General features: G+C 41.1%; 1 protein-coding gene across 7 annotated transcripts in view; it reads left to right on the plus strand.

Moving 5' to 3' along the window:
• The window catches only part of Trpc4 (transient receptor potential cation channel, subfamily C, member 4), a 162888-nt gene that overhangs the window by 113803 nt on the left and 26028 nt on the right, over positions 1-23057 (plus strand). For all 7 annotated transcript variants that reach the window (NR_046161.1, XM_017319534.2, NM_016984.3 and 4 more), the window contains 2 exons: positions 10477-10616; positions 21645-21958. Coding sequence is in view for 6 of the 7 variants with exons in the window: in XM_017319534.2 (XP_017175023.1) it covers positions 10477-10616; positions 21645-21958 (454 nt within the window). In the remaining variant the exon portion in view is untranslated. The remainder of the gene's footprint in view (positions 1-10476; positions 10617-21644; positions 21959-23057) is intronic.

The raw sequence follows: 23057 nt of genomic DNA on the forward strand, positions 1-23057 counted from the left end.
CAGCTTGGTTAAAAATAGCGCCTGGAGAATTGCTAGCCACAAAGCAAGACGTGCCCATAATATCCACATTACCCAGCTTGCCTGGATCGCAGGCTGCTTTAGCAATTTTTCTTTAGCAACATTGGCTTCTCATTTCCCTCATTTACTGTATATTATATAAGTTAAAACATTGAAGTTAAGAAGTCTGAAAATGTTCAACTAAGTCTGCCAAACAGGTAACATGGATTTCATAATGTTGATCTTATTTTCATCTTGACACTCATAGGAACCAACAAACATCTTCCTGGGACCAATATATATATATGTGTGTGTGTGTGTGTGTGTGTGTGTGTGTGTGTGTGTGTATAATTTTTATTCTTGTGATATATATTTGTGTGTGTGTATATATATATATATTATATATTATGTATATATAAAATTTTAGTCTGGTGACCATTTTTGTTTTCCCCATTTTTAGGGGGTGCTACAGAGTAAACTCAGAGTCTCCTGCATGTTAAACATGTGTTCTACCCCTGAGTCATACATCAGTGCTCCCTTTTACAAATCATCACTAAGATCATGTGTCTTCAATGACTCATAATCTCAGCCTTACTTCTAAAGCACCTAGCCTCTTGATCAGCTCGAAATGGTGTTACAATGATAAGAAACTAGCATATAGCTTTCTTCCACTCCTCCCCAGGTCACAATGCTCAACAGATGAGCTATAGTCATGTAAAGATCCAAACACAGTGGCAAAAGAGCCACTTGGTATTTTAAAGAACTATTGTAATATCAAGCAAGCAAGCAAACAAACAAAAACTAGACAACCATTACAGCATGACACATTTTTCTTATTTTCCTGTTTATCTCTATGTGCTGGTGGGACTATTTAAAAGCTACTTGTATACAGTTATACCCAGTAAACTATCAGGATACACAATATTTAGAAATATTTAAATTGTTGTCTGTTCACCTGCTGATTTGCAGTAACTGAATTCTTTACTGGGGAAAAATGACCCCTGTCAGGTTATGACAGCACATGTCAAATTTAACACCCAAAGACTGATCCCTAGAGACCTTCTGAGAATATTGGTACCTAGTGTAGATGGGAAGGGGACACATACTGAAAAGCAAACTAGACATCAAAACATAAAAAAGGTTAAATGGTTGGATGGTGCTTAAATTGGTTTTCCTTAGTTAGAAATCACTATAATAAATGTAGTTGCATGACATTGATGCTAAAGAGGCTGAAAATTTCAATGCACATTCTGCTGCGGATGTCACAGCAACTCTACTCCATCTGGCTATATTAAACCGAGGGAATGGCTTGTTTTCCAGAGAGGAGACAGGGTTCGGAAGTTGGATTCCTTGTCCAGAATCAAAGGGCCAGCAGGTGCTTGTTAATACAACAAATCCCAGAGCCTCCAAAGAAAGAACCGTGTTTCTCTATGAGACACTGCGCCAGAAATGAGAGAGATAGGATTTCAGGAAGCAGGAAGTTTCTAGAACACCATCTCTGCACACATGTGCACCACTCCCTGCCTCCTCGCACCTTTCCACAGGTACAATGCGACTGAGCAGTGCATGTAGTTTATTAGAGGTGCAACACACTCCAGGATGCACACTGGTCAGGAATAACAAGCATCACATTTTACACACTAAATCCTCCGCACCACCCCACAGCTCTGCTGCCGTCCTCTCCCTCATCGCTCCCACTGGCTTAGAACAAAATAAGCAATGTCTTGGAGGAAGGAAAGGAGGGAGGGAGGAAAGATGGAAGGAGAGAAGGAAGGGAGGGGAGGATGGAGAAGGAAGAGAGATGAAAGGGAGAAAGAAAATGAGAGCAAGGAGAGGAGGGAGGGAGGGAGGGAGGGAGGGAGGGAGGGAGGGAGGGAGGGAGGGAGGGAGGGAGGGAGGGAGAGGAAATACCTGTAAACATGCTTACTTTCTAGTTTGGAAGAATCAGTTTCTGGGGCATACAGTTAAGTTCCCTCAACTGTAAGAACATTCTTAATATTTAAGCCTCTGTTGAGAGATACGCACATGTGAAGGGTGTTTCGGTCAATTGTTTTTTTAAAGAGAATTCATTTTAAGTGGAATGTGGTAATCTTTATAGTGAAAATACACACATTTGAAAAGTGTACACTATGCAGCTTCTACTGGTCCTTGACAAGGCAGCTGGAGCGAAGAAACCTTTGTTGTTTTCCCATCAATTTAAATATTCGGCTGTAATTTCCATAGAAGCGTTGAAATGAAAGGAGATCCTATGAAAAATGCTATCTCTCAAACTTTTTAATTAATTATTAAATAATTATATTTAGGTACGAACTACCAGAACCAAGTTGTATATTCTTACCTGACATGGCACCTCTTCTTCCCAAACTGAAACTGTGGGCGTCCTTATTTTTGTTTTCCTAAATTTTTATCTCTAATGCTAAAATAGTGGACAAACTCACGGCGACTCAAGGGTTTTTCAAATGTCTTCAAATGCAGAGTAATTGTCCCCATTTGCATTACATCAGCCTCTCTTGATGGTCTGCTGACTCCAGTCAGAAGCGCTGTGAATTATTTTCAGTAAATTGAGATTTTAAGTTGTCCTCTTGCTTAGTTGATTCAGAAATTGCAGAGGTACTTGAACACACTCAAGAAAGAGAAACAATTATGGAAAAAAAGATCTCATACCAGACTCCGTTCTCATATGACAATTATGAAACACTACTCCCCAGAATCTAGATGCAAAGTAGGCTTCCTTTTTCCAGACACTCTACTCAGCCCACCTAAATTAGAGAGCCTGACTATTTTTGAATGAGATCACTCTTAGATATAGGCTTCCTGAAACATTAAGTTATTAAGATGTAAGACCAGCTTGTTTTCTTGTTAACATTTTCCTAAATATGTGAGAATTGCATACAGTGTGTTTTCTTCAGATTCTCTTCTATGCCTTGCACTACTCCTCTCAGCTTCACCCCCATCTCCCCATAGATCCATCCCCACCTCCCAAACTCACAACTTTGTATCTTCTTATTTTAACAAGCCATCTAGTCCCATTTGGGCAGACCATGTACTCCTCCTGGCATGGATCCATCCACTAGAACGTGGCCAACCTACCAGGAGCCACATCCTTCATAAAAAATTGACTTTATCCCCTCCCAGAGCCATCAAGTATTCCTAGCTCTCTAGTTAGGGGATGGGGCTCTTGCTCTACCCTCCTTATACTAGAGTGCTGATAGGATTGGTCTCGTGCAAGTCTTGTGCAGACAACCACAGCTGCCATGAGTTTGTGAGCACAGAAGTCCTGTCATGTCCAAAAGACACTGTTTTCTCTGGTTAGGATGGTCTTTCCTCCCCCTTTCTATTGTGGTCCCTGAGCCTTAGGAAGAGGAATGGTGAGGATGCCCTAAATTATGGCTAACAACTCCACTGGTATTCTGTGCGCTTTGAGCAATTTGTGACTTTCTGTGTAAACCACTATACAACGGTGATTCTCTGATAAGATCTAAGAGCATCACCAGTGTGTCGGTATAGAGATATGGATTTGGGGGTCAGATTGATATTGTGTCCAATTATCAGAATAACAGTAGTAGTAGATCCTCAGAACAGTAGCAGATCCACCCTCGGGGCCTGTGAACTCCCAAGTCTGGTTTACAGTACAGGTTTGGGTTTCCTCCAGTAGAGTGGGCCTTCTATTCAAGCAGCAAAGGACTGGGTCTATTTTAAAATTTTTAAACTTATAAGCACTTTAAAGATTTTTCTCTTCTTAATGAAAGACTGGCCCATGACCTGAAAGACCTGGATATGTTCATCTACATTATGTCTCACGCGTTGACTCCAGCCCCAGGGTACACAGATCTCTGCTTTTCTCCATTCCTGCTGCCTTAGGGAAGACAGCTGACAGACAGCAGAAGTTGGGTCTTCATTAACCAACCAGCACCCAGGCCAAAGCTCTTCCCAGATGTCCTGCTTTCTGGGAATCACTAAGTATCCGTGTCAGGAATGAATATGGTGACATTCCTGGGATGTGCTGCACTATTGTGCCCAAGCACTAGAAAGTTCTCAGGATCAGATTCAGCTCTGTCTAAAACCTTACAGTCCCTCAACCACTGTGTACCCTGCAGTTAGTTAGTCTCTGTGGTCTTCTACGATCCTCACAAGTCTTGAGTTTGGCAAGAAGAGTCATGCACAGCTTTTCCTGCACCATGCATGGACTTAACAAACAGACACACAGAACGGTAAGCGTTCAGGCTGCCAGCAGCTGCCCCATTGACAAACTGCCTGGTTTTCCCTTTTCCATGTTGAACCAGACCAAGGGAGAGGTATACCAGTTAGCTGTTGAGAAGATGCCTTCACAGGGAGTGTGGACTACTAGTTTCTTCTTGCTGTATAATCCTCAGGCTTCAGGGCTTTTCTTGGCATCCCCTCATTTGAATTAAGGAAGCATTGAGGGGTAGTCACTCTCATCCCTCTCTGATATTTAACTCCTCCATAAAGGAGCAAAAACTGTAGTCAGAACAATGTGGCTTTCTTATTATCTCCTCTTCCAGTGTTTCTCTTTGTGGAGTGTGGCAAGGGAGGACCAAGTGTGGGATAGCAGAAAGTATCCTCAGATCGGTCAGCAGCCTACCAACAGGAGGTCATCTATAGCTTCCTGCAAACTGCCTTCAGAAAGGGAGTTTGGCAGGCTTTCATCTTCCACTCCACTGAGGTTTTAAATATATCCCAGCACCCTAGGAGCTGCCCTTAACTTGATGTCTCTTGGGGGATCTGGTATCACGATACTCTCCATTAAGTAAAATAACTTCTAGTAATACAATGATTTTTGACAGAGACAGGCTTCTGAGCCCAGAGACACGTTTCAATTCCCCCATTCGAAAAGCAAAGGGAACTTCCAGCCATGAGGAATTCTTTGTGTTCTTTTTATCTTTGCTGATTTGATGTCTCACGGTGCAGCTACAGTGTAACTCTGTCTTCAGTAAAGGGGCTATAGAGGTCAGCCTCGACAGCTCTGGGTCTTGAACAAGCCCTTGGGGGTTACTCTGGTGAAAAGGTGTCCTGCTCTTTGTTTGGGGCTGCTGATTACTATTTGTGTAATAGCCACAGCAAGAGAAGGCAAGGCCAAGGATCCCTCCCAGTGATGCTGTTTATACCCCAAAGCCTGAAATCTGGACTGACAGATGAGAGTAAAATCAGAGACGGTCTTCTCCCTTACATCCTCACAACCATGTTCAGAATGCTCAAGCATTCCTGAGTGAACAGCCCTGGGAGAGGTTAAAAAAAAAAGAAAGAAAGAAACAAATAACAAAAAGGACAAACATCCAGACCCCCAGAGCACGTTTGAAAGTGACTTCCGGGACCCATTCCCCTTGGGCTCTTTCCATCCCGGGTGCAGACTCTTGACTTCAAGGCCTGTAACAAGGTTTCTACCACAGGCCTGAGAAATTGTGTCATCTGTATATAAATACACACAGACAGACACAGAGAGAGAGAGAGAACGCAATGTTGAAATGTTCCATTGTGGGAACAGGACAAACACATTGTGACAGAAGTTCCCTGAAGCTTTGTTCTCTCCTGTTTTTTTCCCATTTCCGTGAACAGTTAACTCTCTGGATGCATCTCAGTTTGTACTAGCACCTTCTCGGTTTTTTAATGGCTTGCTTGTTCAAAAATGCGGTGGCTGTTGCCAGAAGAGATAAAACTTGGCATTTCACTAACATGCTTACAGCAGACTAAAAGTCAACAGCCATCAAGCAGGTGTGTGATGAGGAAGACATTTACGAGGTGATACTCCAACCTGGGGTTTGAAAAGTAAAAAGCATTCCAGGGCTGAAGAGATAGATGTGCAGAGGTTAGGAACACTGGATGGCCTTGCAGAGGACCCAGGTTCAGTTCTGGAAACCCAGATGGTGGTTTATAACTGCTTCTCTCACCACCTGTCAAGGGGCTTTCTCTGCCCTTCGGCATCAATGCCCTGATTGCTGTGCAAGTCCTTTAAGATCTCTTACATTTGATAATAATACATACAAACTCAAATGACGGAATCGCAAATGCATGAAGAGAAGCTGACCTAGTGCACCTCTCTAGAGAAATACATGGACTGGGTTGCCATACTTTGCCACTGAAAGGCATGCTAGACTCAAAGGGTAGAATGTCTGTTTTCGTCAGTTTTAGAGCAACACAACTTGCAGAGAATTCTTCACGTTTGGCCAGAAGCTATCTTTTCATTCTTAGCCTGTCAAAGATCTATCTGGTTTACTCTTTCTGGGGCAGATCAAGTCTGGGTCTATTTGTGGATGACAGATCTTAATCTAATGTCAGCTATTTTAACAACTAAACGCTGCAGTAGTATCAGTGGTAAGAAACAATACTTGTAAATCTTTTGCAGTTGTGGTAGAATCTTTTAATTGAAAGGCATTGTACTGGCTAGTTTTGTGTCAACTTGACACAGGCTGGAGTTATCACAGAGAAAGGAGCTTCAGTTGAGGAAATGCCTCCATGAGATCCAGCTGTGGGGCATTTTATCAATTAGTGATCAAGGGAGAAAGGCCCCTTGTGGGTGGGAACATCTCTGGGCTGGTAGTCTTGAGTTCTATAAGAGAGCAGGCTGAGCAAGCCAGTGGAAGCAAGCCAGTAAAGAACATCCCTCCATGGCCTCTGCATCAGCTCCTGCTTCCTGACCTGCTTGAGTTCCAGTCCTGACTTCCTTGGTGATGAACAGCAGTATGGAAGTGTAAGCTGAATAAACCCTTTCCTCCCTGTACTGGCTGGTTTTGTGTGTCAACTTGACACAGCTAGAGTTATCACAGAGAAAGGAACTTCAGTTGAGGAAATGCCTCCATGAGATCCAACTGTAAGGCATTTCCTCAATTAGTGATCAAGGGGGAAAGGCCCCTTGTGGGTGGGACCATCTCTGGGCTGGTAGTCTTGGTTCTATAAGAGAGCAGGCTGAGTAAGCCAGGGGAAGCAAGCCAGTAAAGAACATCCGTCCATGGCCTCTGCATCAGCTCCTGCTTTCTGACCTGCTTCAGTTCCAGTCCTGACTTCCTTTGGTGATGAACAGCACTATGGAAGTGTAAGCTGAATAAACCCTTTCCTCCCCATCTTGCTTCTTGGTCATGATGTTTGTGCAGGAATAGAAACCCTGACTAAGACACTCCCCAACTTGCTTCTTGGTCATGATGTTTGTGCAGGAATAGAAACCCTGACTAACACAGTCATAGAACCCCAGTGTTGCCTGGTACCCATCTGACTGATATAACAGTTCTCATCTCTCTGTATTCTACTGAAAGCTAATGGAAAACACACAGCCAATCAATGGTTTCAAATGCATATCTTCTGAGCTCTGGGGATTGGCACAATTTTACATACAACAAAATAAATAGTGAGCATTGAATGATCTGCCCTGTAAGAAATTGTTGCCCTGGCCATTGCATTTGGAGACTCAAATCCAACCCTCATGTCCCCATTAACTAGTAACCTAGCTGTACGGCACACTGATTCTTTGTGCTGTGTCTTTCTAGTGTATACTGGACATAGGCTGGACTTCAAGAACCTGCCACTGTATCATGAAAAAATACCTTCAGTATGCAAAAGGAGAGTGTTGTCACATGTTCCAATTGCTTTTCTTCATTATATGAAATAAATTCTAGGTTTCCTACCAGTTCTGAAATCCAGTGTATGAATCATATCTTATTCAGTTCTGTGTTTATCCTTTTTTTTTTTTTTTCAAAATGTCAGCTATGATCCCACCCCTCAGGGGATCACTTTATGTAGAAAGTCTCAGAGGGTAATCTAGTTAGGATGTTAGTGCTAACATTGGGAGCAGGAGGGCATTGTTGTTCCAACTCAGAGTCACAGTGGGGGCCTCTGGGTGAGTTCCACGGTTTGAGGTCTGTGGTGCTGGCCTTCACTCTATGGCTGTCAGACTTTGCAGGGACAGTTTCCTGATCCCCTCCCAGCCATAATCTATGACACTGGGTGACCTTATATCCTGACACCCAGGACTATGTCTTACTTCTTCTTTGGGTTACGTAAACAGTTTGTTCCTTATATGAGAGATGACTGGACCAGGTCTGTGCCTTGCCCACACAAAGAACCATTGCAGTTCCAGGTCCCTAATTTAATCTCCCTTTGAGTCAGAGTGGGAGGCATGGAGTAGAATGCAGAGGGTCTCAGTTTCTCCTGTCTTCTACCTTATTTTTGAGGCAGGGGCTTCACACTTCAGATGAGCTGGCCTGTGAGCTTCTCAGTAATCCATCTCTGACTCTCATCTTGCCATGGCTTCCCTGGGATCACAGACACATTCTATCACATCACAGCACTTACATAGATTACAGGAACTAAACTCACCATCTAGCTCAAAAGGCGAACACTTTTATGCGCTAAGCCATCTCCCTGGCCCCGTGTTCTTGTTCTTTCAGGAGACTGGAAGAGTGGCAAGCTTCTCTATGGATCTGACAGCTCTTCATTTCTTACATGTCTTATGAGGATGTGACAAGTTATGATATTTATAGTTAATCTGACTTTTTCTTGCATTTAGTAAAAAGCAATTATAATCTTTTCAACTTCCTGTATTCTCAGCTGCTATCAAATGTGGTACTTTACATGTGGCATTTCAGGATACCATTATTATACATGAGTCGCATTTATTTTGATGAATGCAGTTGTAATAAATGAATTTATCTCTTTAATATTTCATAGTGTGAGATCACTTGAAAGCTCTCATTAGGCTCTAAAAATAGTTGCTCATTACTTTAATAAGATTATGGGAATAAAATAGTGACCTATATAAATACTTTATAAATATTCCTGAGAATTATACAATGTAATATTTTCTACTAGAAAAGGAAAGAGAAAGGGCTAGAAAGATGGCTCAGCAGTTAAGAGCACTGACTGCTCTTCCAGAGGACTGGGGTTCAATTCCTGAGACCCACATGGCAACCCACACCTGTCTGTAACTTCAGCTATAGGGCTTCTGACACCCTCATACAGAGACATGCAGGTAAAACAACAATCAACATAAAGCAATAAATAATAAATTCTATATTTAAAAAACTGGTTATGTAAAAGAAGAATTTCTATTGACCCTGGATGTGGGACTGAGGTTATTGTCCTCTATGTGGTTCTCAGTAAATTGGCAGGGATGCTGTAAGCATGCATTCTCACAGATTGATAGTTGACCTCTCAAAGCACCAGCATAGAGAATCAAAGTTAGATTCTTTGATCATTTAATAAATGTTCACTTTATTTTTATTTCAGATAAACTATTCTTCCATCCATTTTTAAGTTATTTGACTTAGGAGAAAAATATAATCCAAAACATGCTTGTAAGAACATTCTAAGACATTCCTAAAGAAGAATACGTCGTTACAGAGAAATTAAAAACGGAAACTTTTTTAAAGACTTTACTATTATTTTATCTTATTTGGATATGGATTTTGTGTGCACATGTGTAAATATCCCATGTCCTGGAAGTGCCTTCTGAGTCCAGAAGTGGATGGTGGATCCCCTGCAACTAGAGAAAGAATTTTTGAGGTTTTATGGGTGTAGCTTCTGACATTACCAGGAGACACAGGCTCACAGCAAAGCCCTTGATCCTTTGGATCTTAGAATCTTTCTGCCCCTCTTCTACAATATTCCCTGAGCCTTGGTGCTGGGACGTTTTGTAACTATATCAATTGGGACTGGGATCCACAACTCTGCATTTTGATTGGTTATGGCTTTCTGTCATGGGCTCCATGTGTTGTGAAGAGAAGTTTCCTTGATGGTGGGTGAAGACTCAACTGATGTGTGGGCATAAGGGCAAATGAGCTAAACAAGCATGATACCCATAGATATGCTAAAGTAGATGTGGAAAGCCCACGGGGCCCCTACACAGCCACAAGCAATTAAGGACTGCTGGGAATGGGGGAAGCAATCTTACAGAGGGAAGAACCACCGATTGTCCAACACCAAATAACCAGTCCTGAAAACACACATACAAGTAACATTGTACACCTATATGTATATTTATATAACAATAACTAATGAATAAAGAGATTATGAGTTTGAAAGAGCAAAGAGGGATATATGAAAAGGTTTGGGTAGAGAAAAGGAAAGAATAAACTATATAAATAGAATTATAATCTCAAATAGAAAAAAATAAAACAAAACAGGGGAGTGGGCCTAGGTAGACTGTTTTAGCCACCAGGTGGATTCTCTTACAAGAATGTTCTTGCTGATTTACCTCCACAGCCCCAAACATTATAACTTTTAAATTAATGTATCAAATGAATAAATAAATTAATTAATAATGAGCTAACAAAATCTTCTAGAATTAGCTTAGTGTCCTCTGTCGTAAGAGATGTTTGAGACTCAGTATTCTTACCTATAAAAGAGTTACTGTGTCTAACATATACAGTCCATGGCTTCTCTATCTGTGATTACTTTGTTGCATATAGCCTTTGTCAGTGAAAGTCACTAGATTGAAAGTCCCACTTACGGTGAATTTCTCTATAATTGCAGGTTTTATATGGGGAGAGATTAAACAGATGTGGGATGGCGGACTCCAGGATTACATCCATGACTGGTGGAATCTAATGGACTTTGTGATGAACTCCTTGTATCTGGCAACAATCTCCTTGAAGATTGTCGCGTTTGTAAAGGTAATTTTCCTTTACTTAGTTAATGATGCATACATATGTCTAATTCTTAAGAGCACATCTTCAGTTGCTATTAATTTTTATTAATAGATCCTTATGTATGGTATGTATCAGCTTCTTATTTTATTTATAGGGCTGAAATACAGAAACAATGGATGTCCTAGAATTGCTGTTATAAGCACATCAAAGCTGCCACCATATTGTCTGTCTGCTAATTAACATGACTGCCTCGAAATGAAACAGTCCCTTAACTCTAGTAATAACTAATTCTAAAGAAATTCTTCAAACACCACTTAATTTTAAACAACCCACAAAACGATTTTTACAAGATGTAACAAACAGACACGTTTTCATGGGCAAATCAAAATATTACCCTTCAAAAGCATTGATATGATTATTTCAACTTGCTCTAACAGTTTAGTGTGATTAGAACAGAACAGAATTTCTTTGTCTTTGTCCTGTTCATCAAGATACTGTCTGTCTGAAATCTCACACACCCCACAGGAGGTGCACCAGGCCTCAGCACAGCTACATAATTTACATAAAGTATTTAGTTCTGCAATGACAGCTGAGATTTTCATACTTTTGAGAGACTTGTTTCAAACTAAAGTATGATATTTTGCCTTTGCCTACTTTTATTTTGTCTCTTCCTTTTTGTCTCCTTTAAAACACAATTTGTTACAAAAATGATTAGTGAATTGATTTAGGAAGAATAAAGAATAGATTCTGATTGGTTGCCACATGAATAATACATGCAATTTATCATCTAAAACAAAAAAATAAAAATAGCATACGTGAGAATTCCTATGCACTCAGTGTACCTCTAAACAATGTTCTTATTCTCCTTGAATATTCATGTGTCGTAGGAACAAAGCTGCCCAAATTTGGGGACCTTACAGTTTCTAGCTATTGTTCAATTAAAATGTTGCCAGTATTCAACAAAATACTGAAGAAACACTATTTCTATCAGTCTTATGAAAAACAAATCTGTCATCTTTTTGTTATTGTTTGGGATTGTAAAAATAAAATCGTTATCAACATCACACTATACAAATGTATGGAATGCAGTATTATATTTTGTTATTTTAACATATGTCTAGAATATATACTGATTAGATCAGGGTAATTACTATTTACATCTTTATCATTTCTATTTAGAGCAGGCAATCCTTCTCTTCACATATATATTATGTGTGTATGATGTGTCTGTTTATTTAGCATTATAGTAGTTCTAAGAGTTGAGCCTTCAATACAGGATCAGACAATTTGTACTTTGGAACCCATTATTAATCTCCCCCAGCTCCTTTTCTCTCTATTTTTCTCCTACTCTTCCTCTTTCTCCTCCTCCTTCTCTTTGTCTTCAATAATTTACTTATATATTCATTTTACATTCAGGTTGCAGCCTTCCTCCTTCCCTCCCAATCCTATCCACAAATCCCTCTCCCCAATTATTCCCAGTGAACGGGAAGCACCCCTGGAGTACCACCCTGCCCTAGGACATCAAGTCCCAACAGGACTAAGTGCGTCCTCTCCCACTAAGGCCTGACCAGCTAGGGGAAGAAGATCCAAAGGCAACAGAGTCAGAGACAGCCCCCGCTTCAATTATTAAGGTACTCACATGAAGACCAGGCTGCACATCTGCTACAAATGTGTAGGTGGCCTAGGTCCAGCCCCTGAATGCTTTTTTGTTGGTGTTTCGGGCTCTGTGAGCCCCCATGGTCCCAGGATAGCTGACTCTGAAGGTCTTCCTCTGATGTCCTTGACCCTTCTCACTCGCTCAATCCTGTCCCTCAACTCTTCCACAAGACTCTCTGAGTTCTGCCTGATATTTGGCTGTGAGTCTCTGCATCTGTTTCCATCTGCTCCTCTCAGGAGACAGTTATGCTAGGCTTCTGTCTGCAAGCATAGCTGAGTACCATTAATAGTGTTAGGGGTGGACTCTCTCACATGGAATGGGTCTTAAGCTGGGCCAGTCATTGGTTGGCTGTCCCCTCAATTTCTGTTCCGTCTTTATCTCTTTCTGCCTTGTAAGCAGGACCAATTTTGGGTTGAAGGTTTTGTGAGTGGGTTGGTGTCTCCCTCCCTCCAGTCTTTTCTTAGTTTTAAATTTAAGGGTTGCTTTTTTGAGAATTTCATGCATGCTTATTGTATTCGCATCATATCTACCCCTTCTCTCTCTTTTCCAACACTTCCTGTGCCTCCCTATTCTGCAAATTCATGATCTCTTCTTTAATTACTATTGTTACATATATCAATTGCCCCTACTGTTTTCTAGCCACCTTTGATGTCCACTGGTCCCCTGTGCTGACCTTCGAGACTCATGCTTGACCTCTACATATATGCGAGAATAGAGTGTAACAGACTTCTGTGTCTGGCTTATTTCACTTAGCAGAAATCTCTGGTGCCATCATGTTTCTTTAAAAACATGATTTTACTTAATGGTTAACATCGCCTTTTGCATGTGCTGCATTTTATCTGTCTATCCATTCTCCAATTAGTAAGTCAATTAATTGGCTCTGCTATTGCCTGCTGTAGACAGTGCTGCCATAAGAAACCAGGTATCTCTTTGACATTATTTCTCATTTTCATTAGTTATTTGAGAATTTTGTTCAATGTATTTTGATCCTATTCATAACTTCCCCTAGTGCTTTCCAGATCTACCCTACTTCCCTCCCAATACAACTTTGTGTCCTCTCTTTCTCCTAATATGTGCTGCTCATACACTCATAGGTGAATGCCCTTCCACTTTAACATAACTGACCAATCAGAGACTACAACCTTAAAGACAACTGGCTCTCCCTCTTTCAGCAGCTATTGATAGCCAGTAGCTCCTCAGTTAGTTAGTATTTTATGCCCACCTCCCCTCTCCATGGTGGGATTTGTCTGGCTTGAGCTTGCTTTCTGCATGTTGTCACAAACACTGTGAGTTCATAGGTACAAATGACCTGCTGTGTCTGAAAGACGCTGTTTCATCATATCGATACCACCAGCCCTTGCTCTCACAATCATTCTGGGTTGCACAATGATTCTTGGTCCTTGGGGAGGAGGAGTGTGATATAGAAGTTTCCATCTAGGGCCAAGAATTCCAGTCATTCTCTATACCTTCTGGGCCTCTGTGTTAATTTCTATCTACTGCAAAGGGGGCCTTCTCTCATGAGAGCTGAGATACACATTAATCTATGGGTGTAATAAAAATGTATCAGGAATCAGCTTAACAAATATATTGGTTTGATATTTTGATAGCATTTCTTATTCTAAAAATGATCTGAATCTTTATGGCACTCTGTTTTTGGTTTTGTGAGGATCCTTAGATATTGTTCTACCTAATGGAAGTACTGGTTTACACTCCCAGTTTTAAGAGTCCAACAGTTTTAAGAGTCTCCTTTTGTCTACGTATTTATCACAGATTGTTATGTTTTGACCTATTTAATAATAACTCACCTGATTTGAAGAAATGGCATCTTGTTTTGTTTTTGATTTACATTGACTGGACTTTATTTCAGGTGCTCATTGGCCATTTGGGTTTCATCTTCTGAGAAATGTCTACTCAAGTCATTTACCCACTTTAGAAATTGAGTTACTTGGTTTTGTTGCTAAGTTTTGTAGTTTAAGGAAGACACTTTGAAAACTGAATCAACAAAAGATTTTTGAAATACAATGACCATAAAACACACTTCAATTCTCACTCACATCATGCTGATGCTCCTTCTGATACAGGTATTTTTTATATATAAGAACCCAAGTATTCATTATGTGCATTTCCATAGCGGAGTTGAGCCTTCATATGAGGGAAGGGGATGGGAAGAGAGGTGGGGATGGAGGGACAGAGACAGAGAGGGAGAGGGGAGAGGACACGACACTAATCTCCTTTGAGGACATGCTCCCAGTATAAACCTTTATAAACCTCATCTCACACAGACTTTGTAATCCCCCAATATTACCACAAGCTGTTGGTCATTTGAGGAACATTGAAGATCCACATGACAGCACAGCCCTTGAAACCAAGATTGTACATAGTATAACTATGACTAGTATATTACGCCACTTGTACTGTTTGAAGCAAGCTACTTAATATTCCAAATCCTTTTTCCAAAAAAACAGTAATAATCATCAAAGTTAATAGAATGTTTTAAAGATGCAAGGAGCTAATAGAAACATTAAATATTTGCTTTGACTTTGTTTAATGTTCTAGTCTGGCTCCTGTCACTGTGAGAAACACAAAACAAAAACAAATGCAACTTGTGGAGGAAAGGGTTTATTTCCTCTTGTGGTTCATAGCCCATCATGGAAGGAAGTTCAGGCAGATACCTGGAGGCAGGAACAGACACAGAAACCATGCAGGAGTGCTGCTTACTGGCTTGCTCTCTAAAACTTGTTCAAATTGTTTTCTTATACAACCCAGGACACAGAGGTGCACAGAGGTGGCAGGACCCACAGTGGACTGCACCGCCCCATATCAGTCATTAAGGAAAAATATGCCCCACAGATGGGCCTCGGGCGATCTAATGGAGGAGATCCTTCAACTGATATTTGCCTATTCCCTGACGACTTTCACTGTGTCAAGTTGACATAAACTAACCAGCGTGTATATACAAAGTAACAGCATTACAAGCACTCGTCACTTTCCTCTGTACTGATGAGGTCTTGATGGTGCTTCCTTTCATGCTCTGATTCTTTTTATACCTCATAGGATGGCTGGTTTTTTTTAAAACACAGAGCTTGTTGACCTCCAAGACACAAATTTTAATCTTATTTTCACTTCACTGGGACTGGCTTGTTCCTACTTAAAAATAGGGTTAAAACCCACTGCATTTCCTATGCAACATTTGTCTCTCATGTTTAGCATCAGTCATTTGATAGGTATAATTAAATCTCTCTTAACTCTTGACTGTATAACTTAAATACTTTCCAATATTCAAAGTTACTATGAATATGAACAATTGTTTTTACAGCCGTGGTAGAGTTTTTACATTATTTTGATAAACAGTTCTGGCTGTACGACTTCATTCCCTATCAGCTAATGGGGGACAAAGAATGCTGCCCCTGCATTGTGAAGGATGTCAGCCCCTCAAACAGTATTGTCTGTGACATCTTTCAGTTTCACAGCAGGGCTCTGTGGGTAGCTGAAGCCTAGTTGTTCTAGAATTATCTGTTAGTAAAGAAATCCTTATGTCTTTCTCTTGTCTTTTTTTTCTATTTTATTTGCATATGTTTACAAAGAACATTTTTCATCTTTGCACTGGCTGGTTTTGTGTGTCAACTTGACACAAGCTGGAGTTATCACAGAGACAGGAGCTTCAGTTGGGGAAATGCCTCCATGAGATCCAGCTGTGGGATATTTTCTCAATTAGTGATCAAGGAGGAAGGGCCCCTTGTAGGTGGGACCATCCCTGGGCTGGTAGTCTTGGGTTCTATAAGAGAACAGGCTGAGCAAGCCAGTGGAAGCAAGCCAGTAAGTAACATCCCTCCATGGCCTCTGCATCAGCTCCTGTTTCCTTACCTGCTTGAATTCCAGTCCTGACTTCCTTTGGTGATGAACAGCAGTGTGGAAGTATAAGCTGAATAAACCCTTTCCTCCCCAACTTGCTTCTTGGTCATTGATGTTTGTGCAGGAATAGAAACCTTGACTAAGACCATCTTGTAAAATATTCATTAAAATTAATACATGATTTTTTCCCTGTAATCTCCTATGACAAATGTGCTAGTTAGATTTCATTACTATATCAAATACCTGAGACAATCAACTTATAAAAAGAAAAGGTCTTTGGCTCACAGTTTGAGGGTCACTTGGCACTTCTGTAATATGTTGGGAAATGCAGGATGGAGCAAGCAAGTGACCTATAAGTGGAAAAAATGGAACAAAGAAGGGACCAGGATCCCCTCATTCAAGGGCGTCTCCCTAAATGATACAGCCACCTCTGAAAGGTTTGTCATCTCCAATTAACACCAGGCTGGAGTCATGGTCTATCAAATGAGCCTTAGGAGGACATTCTGGATCAACAGCCATTTTCATATTACATCCACCTGAAAGTTTTACTCCTGTTGATTGACAGTTTAGCTTTTTTGAATATGCATGAACTTGTAAAGGGCATGAAGATGAACTAGCATATGTTTCTACAGTCTAGGAACTTATAACCCAATATTATGATCCAATCCATCATCAGCTCTTAACAGCCTGCCAAGACTTCATGACTTGGGTCTGATATATGTAGGCTCTTCTTCCTTTTCTCAAACCCTCAGCTATATCCAGAAGCCCACATTTCTACAGCTGATTAACATTCTGCGTCACCCGTGTCCTTAAACATATCTTACTCTTCTCGTGTTATATTAGAGCTTCAGTTGTGAAGAAATTCAGAGGACAGTGCTCCTTCAGGAGACACTAGGAACTACATAGCACATGGCTAACTTCATATCTACAAAAAGAGGAGTTCTCTTAGAAAAATTACATTTTTCAGCAAGGGAGGCTATAAGGAAAATAACACCACAGTAGGAGTAGAGTGAAACACAGTTACTTGATGGGGTGGGGAAATGTGTATGATTATCTTAGACAGGTGGGAGGTGTTTATTCTACAACACTGGGCTACCATCTTGAGCCTTTGGAATTCTGATGTTCACTTATCTCTTTTTAAAAGAACAATGGACATTGTTTGATTAATGTCTGTATCATAACTGCCTAATTCTGTGGCTTGGTGGTTTCTCCTTTCGTCATTAATGAGCACCTTAAAGACAGAATTTAACCATCTTTCGGTATCCATCATAGGTCTCATAGATAAGTCACAGATGAAAAGTCAGAATTGGAGAATTTACACTAATTGTCAGGACTAAGCATTTATGGAATAGCATTTTGGTGAGAATGTAGCAAAACTGAAAATCTAGGAGAATCACAAGTACTGTATGTATGTCCAGGGCATCAAGTACCAAGCTACTGACAAATGGATGCAAGGTACAAGCTTTGTCTGTCAGCCTTTAAGGACTCAAAACATCAAATCCAGAAAATGAAGTCAAGGAGAATATTAATACCTAGCATGGCCAATTTTTCCTTTAAAGGATAATGTAGCAATGAATAAATGAGATTTGATACAAGGAAAAGCAGTTAGGACAGTCATTATGTCACTGTGATAATGGAGGAACGCGGGGAAATTGTTATGAGATTGAGAGATATGAGGGGGTGCTTGCTATTGGATGCTGGGAAACTGAGTATGCCATCATCTCGATTCCGGAGGCGTAAACCAAGGGATCAAAAGATGATAGAGTTGAGAGTTGGGTTTCTGTCTGTACATTTGAAGTTTCGAAATAGAAAGAATCATCCTGCCAGCAGAGTATGAAATGGGATGAGAGGGTGGGAAGTTTGAGCTAGACCTGAAGTCTGAGTTGGGGGTTAGCCCTGGGAGGTATCTGGGGAGAACTGGTGAATGAGAAGAGACTGGAAAAGCAAGCTTATCATTAAAGGGCAGGTGAGACAGAGGCTCCTCCGGGGGTTGAGTTTAAAATACACAACATAACTAATTTTATTTTATTTTTAAAACTTTATTTGTAAATTTACTTCATACATTAGCACTGTATATTATTTCTACCTTCTTTGCCTTTATTCCAATTCCTCCTGTACTCTCAAAATCATAACCTCTTCTTTAGTGATTTTTGTCTCACACACACACAACACATACACAACACACACACACTCACATAAACACCCTGCTGAGTCCATTTACTGGTGCTCATATGTACGTGTACATAGGGCTTACCACTTGGGATTGGATAACCTATCAGGGCAGCTCCCTGGAGAAGACTGATTCTCCCTGTCTCAGCAGCCATTGGCTGGCTGCTTGTAGCTCTTCTTCTAGGGGTGGGACCTTGAGAGATTTTCCTCATCCACATTGGTAGGTCAGCTGGTGTTTTCATTGTATGGGTCTCGTTTAGGTGACCAGGTGGAATGAGGTATCATGGGTGCAGCTTCTCTGTCGTGTACAGAAGACACTGTCTCAAAGAGGTATCGTGGTCTTCTGACACTTACAGTCTTTACACTCTATTTTCTAAGATGTTTCCAGAGCCTTGGATATAGGTGTCTTTTCTTTAGTGATTCTATTTATTTGTTAAATTCTTCTCCTATCTTGAATTGTCATTATATTCATCTGTTGGTATTTGCAGTCTTTATGGAGTCATCTATTCATATCCTCTTTCAGATCCTTGAACATACTCATAATTGCTATTTTGGAGTTCTTGTCTTGAGATTGAGCTAGACTTATTTCTTGGAGCATGTTGGCATAGGGGTGCTGCCTGTGGGTGCAAGCATACTGTCCTGGGTATTGGCACTTGTGTTTTGTGCTGGGATCTAGTCATCTGCAGTTATGATGCTTGTAGTGTTCTCACTGTAGATATCTGGTCTCACCTTTAATGGGTGTGTGTACAGTTCTTTGGTTTCTATTACCCAACCCTGACAGGTTGTGGACCAGAAGAATGATGGCTTATTTTTTAGTGTTAGGACCACTCTGGGTCTTGGGGCTCAGTCTCTGATTGCTCCAAGATCTGAAATTCTGGCTAGAAGTCTAGTTTCAGATTCTAAGCAGTACTGGTGGGTACAATATAAACAATGGGTAAGTTATATGGCAGACTAGAGTTGGGGAAGGGGCTGACTCTGGAGGTCTCTTAAGTGACTTTGGTCTTGTCTTAGTCAGTATTATACTGCTGTAAGGAGATACCATGACCCCAGAAACTCATAAAAAGGAAAACAATTCATTGAGACATTGCTTGGAGTGTTAGAGATTTAGTCCTTTATCATCATGGTGAGAAGCATGGCAGCACACAGGCAGACATGGTACTGGAGAAGAAGCTGAGAGCTACATTCTAATCTGCTTGGCTGGCTGAGAGAGAAAGAGAGACTCTGGGCCTCACTTTGGCTTCTGGAACCCCAGAGTCCACCCCAAGTGACACACTTCCTCTACAAGGCCACACATCCCAATCCCTTTAAATATTGTTATTCCCTGGTGACCAAGCATTAAAATTTATGAACCCATGAAGGCCATTTTCATTCAAACCACCACCGATCTTCCTCCACAAAGGGAGACAGAGGCAGGGTAGAGACACTCTGGGGCTGCCTATGAATGGCAACCCATCTGAAGGGGATGGAGGGGGTTGGGAGGAGGCTGGAGTAAGAGGTCCTTAGAAAGAACAGAGTGGGTGAAGAAAAGAGGAACACTGGTGGCCTATCTGGGTCCTAGCAAAAGGTGGCACCTGTAGGGTCCCTGCAGGTTGTTGGGGAGTTACAAAACAATGGAGGTGGTCTTGGAGGAGTGACTGAGGTGGGTGTCGAGGAAGGACTAGGGGAATCCTGGATCCACACCACCAGGAAGCTGAGGCTCAAGGGGATGATGGTGGTGGGCTAGAAGGAAGAACTGGAACCAAGAATAAAATTTCAAGTTAACGAGTTAATACCCAACAATAGGTTTAGAAAATATGTCCACTGGCCCAATACTTTATTCTCTCTAGATTTAAAGAACACTGTGGTTCGCAAAGCTTTTTAAATTGCTTTGATATAATTGCTTATTTACTCACTTTTTCTGTTTGCTTTTTGCTTTGAGACAGGCTCACTGTGCAGCCCCAGGTTAACCGTGACCTCACCAAAGAGCTTAGGCTGCCCTCCCTCCAACTCGCAACCCACTCCCTGAGTCTTGGGCACGGATTGCAGGTGTGCACTGCCACACCTATTTGGAAGCCTAAGACCATGTGTATGTGTACGGCAGGAGGAGATTTTAAAGCAAAACTTCAAAGAATGAGTTCAAGTGCTAATTGCTTACAGTTTATGTCTTTGTTTGTTCTCTGACAGGAAGCAAGGTGTCTGGATCATCAAACAGACAATGATTGATTTACATTGTGATCTTAGCATCAGTCCCCATGTCCAAATTCCCCAGTGGGGGATGTGATGAGAGCCAGATGTGCCCAGTGCACAAGGGGATTATACCACAGGAAAGGAAATCGGAAATTATGATTCTCAGAATTTACAGGATGCAGCTGAGCTAGCTGCCGGACTTCCCCCTGGGGAGAGAAAGACTTCAAATTATTAAGAAAATAAATATTCTCAGGAGAACAAGGTCCCTGGGTTTATTATCCAGAAAATGGAAGTAGATGGCTCCTGGGGAGATATCTGTGAGTCTCCCAGGAGCCGTTGTGACTTTTAATGGTAGTTTGCCATTACAACACCATTAATCCCAGTAATATGGCTCAAAAAGGCCTGACTGTGTGTAGCTGTGTAACTGTGATGATGCCTGCATAGTGTCATTCCATAAAAGCTACCAGACATGCTGGACTCTGAGTCCAGTGTGGATTCTTGTATTAGGGCAAAGATAGAGCCTTGTTCGTGCTTTCGAAGATTATCCATTGTAATTCTTTCAGTCACAGCCAAGATCATTCACTAAGGATGGTTCTGTGTATATCAGTTCCTGGGTAGAAATAGACTCTGTTATAGTATGATGGTGGCTTCTGCATCAGGTCACCTCCAACTGGTGCAAAACTGCAAATGAGGCATAACCTTGACTCTTGACTCTGAACGCTTTGACAGCACAGAGACCCAATCCATTCTTGCCTTTTGCCCTCTATTCTTGCAGTACCTCATGTTAATCCCCTTAAAGGTTTCTGTTAGTTAGTTAGATGTATCTGTCTGTGTCCTGGTCTATGAGTATGTTAAGCAAGAGTCGAAAAGTTGAACCTGATCAGTTGAATAAGCGGAGGTGTGTTCTTTGTACAAAGACAGAAACTATGAGGTAGCAGACAAGAACTAATTGATTCTCATGTCAAAGTTTTAACACACTGACAAAAACTAAATAAGAAGGACAGGCCTATACAGCCACATGAATTAAAGCTCACGAGTTATAAATTAATGGGCTTCTTTCTGTCTTTGTATGGCTTACTCTAGCTGCTGCCATCTTAAAGCATACACCTTCCAGAGAGTGGCTGAGGTGGACCCTAGAGAGCTCTGCAGAGCTGAATTTGATTCTGTCAGCATGTGTGCTTACTTTGCCTTCATTTCTGTTTCTTCAGTACAGTGCTCTGAACCCACGGGAATCATGGGACATGTGGCACCCCACCCTGGTGGCAGAGGCATTATTTGCTATTGCAAACATCTTCAGTTCCCTCCGCCTGATCTCTCTGTTCACTGCCAATTCTCACCTGGGGCCTCTGCAGATATCTCTGGGAAGGATGCTTCTGGACATCCTGAAGTTCTTGTTCATCTACTGCCTCGTGCTGCTAGCTTTTGCAAATGGCCTAAATCAGCTGTACTTTTACTATGAAGAAACAAAGGGGCTAAGCTGCAAAGGCATCCGGTGCGAGAAACAGAACAACGCGTTTTCCACGTAAGTCGGAGAGGCATTGCTCCTGCTAATGTTGGGCAGACCTGAGAGTGCATGATGTCACAAAATGTGAGAAATTCGCCACAAGGATTGCCAAGGAAATGGAGAAGTAAAGCTATGAATAATGCAGGAAATGGAATTAACACGGCTCTGAATAGAAACATAGACTTCTGGCATTAAGAAAAAAATACTGGGTACATTTATTTCAAGTTTTAGTAAATGGTCTTTTCTTTTGAAAAGATCATTTATATTATAGTCTTTATATAATAATATTATGTATATTATTTTATATATATATATATGTATACACACATACACAGGCACATAAATTCATGCATAGGGAAAATGTGGAATTCAAAAAGGAAACCTATGTATTATTGACATCTTATAAGTATTCATGTGCACTCAATCTTGTTGAAAATCCAAATGCTTTTCTGTATTTCCACATGGCCCCTCATATGTTTCTTTTGATTTTTAGTGCAGTATGAAAAAACATGAGCATGTAAAAAATTCTCCAAAATGAATACTCAAATCTATCCATTATTATTGCCTAAAGCTTGCATGAGGATGAACAGTTCTCAGCAGCCACTGTCAACTTCTGGGGACTTTCATAAGCAGGATTGATGGCAGCCCATGCTCATGAGAACCTAGTGTCTATGCCACCACTTCAGAGGCTTTCTGCCTGGGTCCATTTCCTTCCCACTGTGAGAAATTGAAGGCTAGGAGGTTAAGAAGCTGGGTGGCTTCTCTGCACACAGCAATCACGTTGGACACATGCTTGTCTTGTCACCTTAATAACCTTCCTCATGGGCCCTCATAGAATTATACACACTGCAAAAGAGTGATTTTCTAACTGGAAGAAAAGCAGGCATTTCACATAATCTAAATCACCCGTAGCTAAAATGCTCTAGTTGGTTTAATCCTGCATCTGTTTGTTTCTATCCTGATATTTAAAACTCCATTTTAATTAACCAACATCTGTTTATTTGCACAGTTAATCTCACCCTTTTAGATTTGATACAAACTAGCAGTCATAAGAAACCATGCAATCCTGATTCCCCCAAGTCTCATCTCAATTGTCCTCAGGTTGACTCCTTGGCTC

The sequence above is a fragment of the Mus musculus genome, chromosome 3 (assembly GCF_000001635.26).
Source record: "Mus musculus strain C57BL/6J chromosome 3, GRCm38.p6 C57BL/6J".
NCBI lineage: Eukaryota > Metazoa > Chordata > Mammalia > Rodentia > Muridae > Mus > Mus musculus.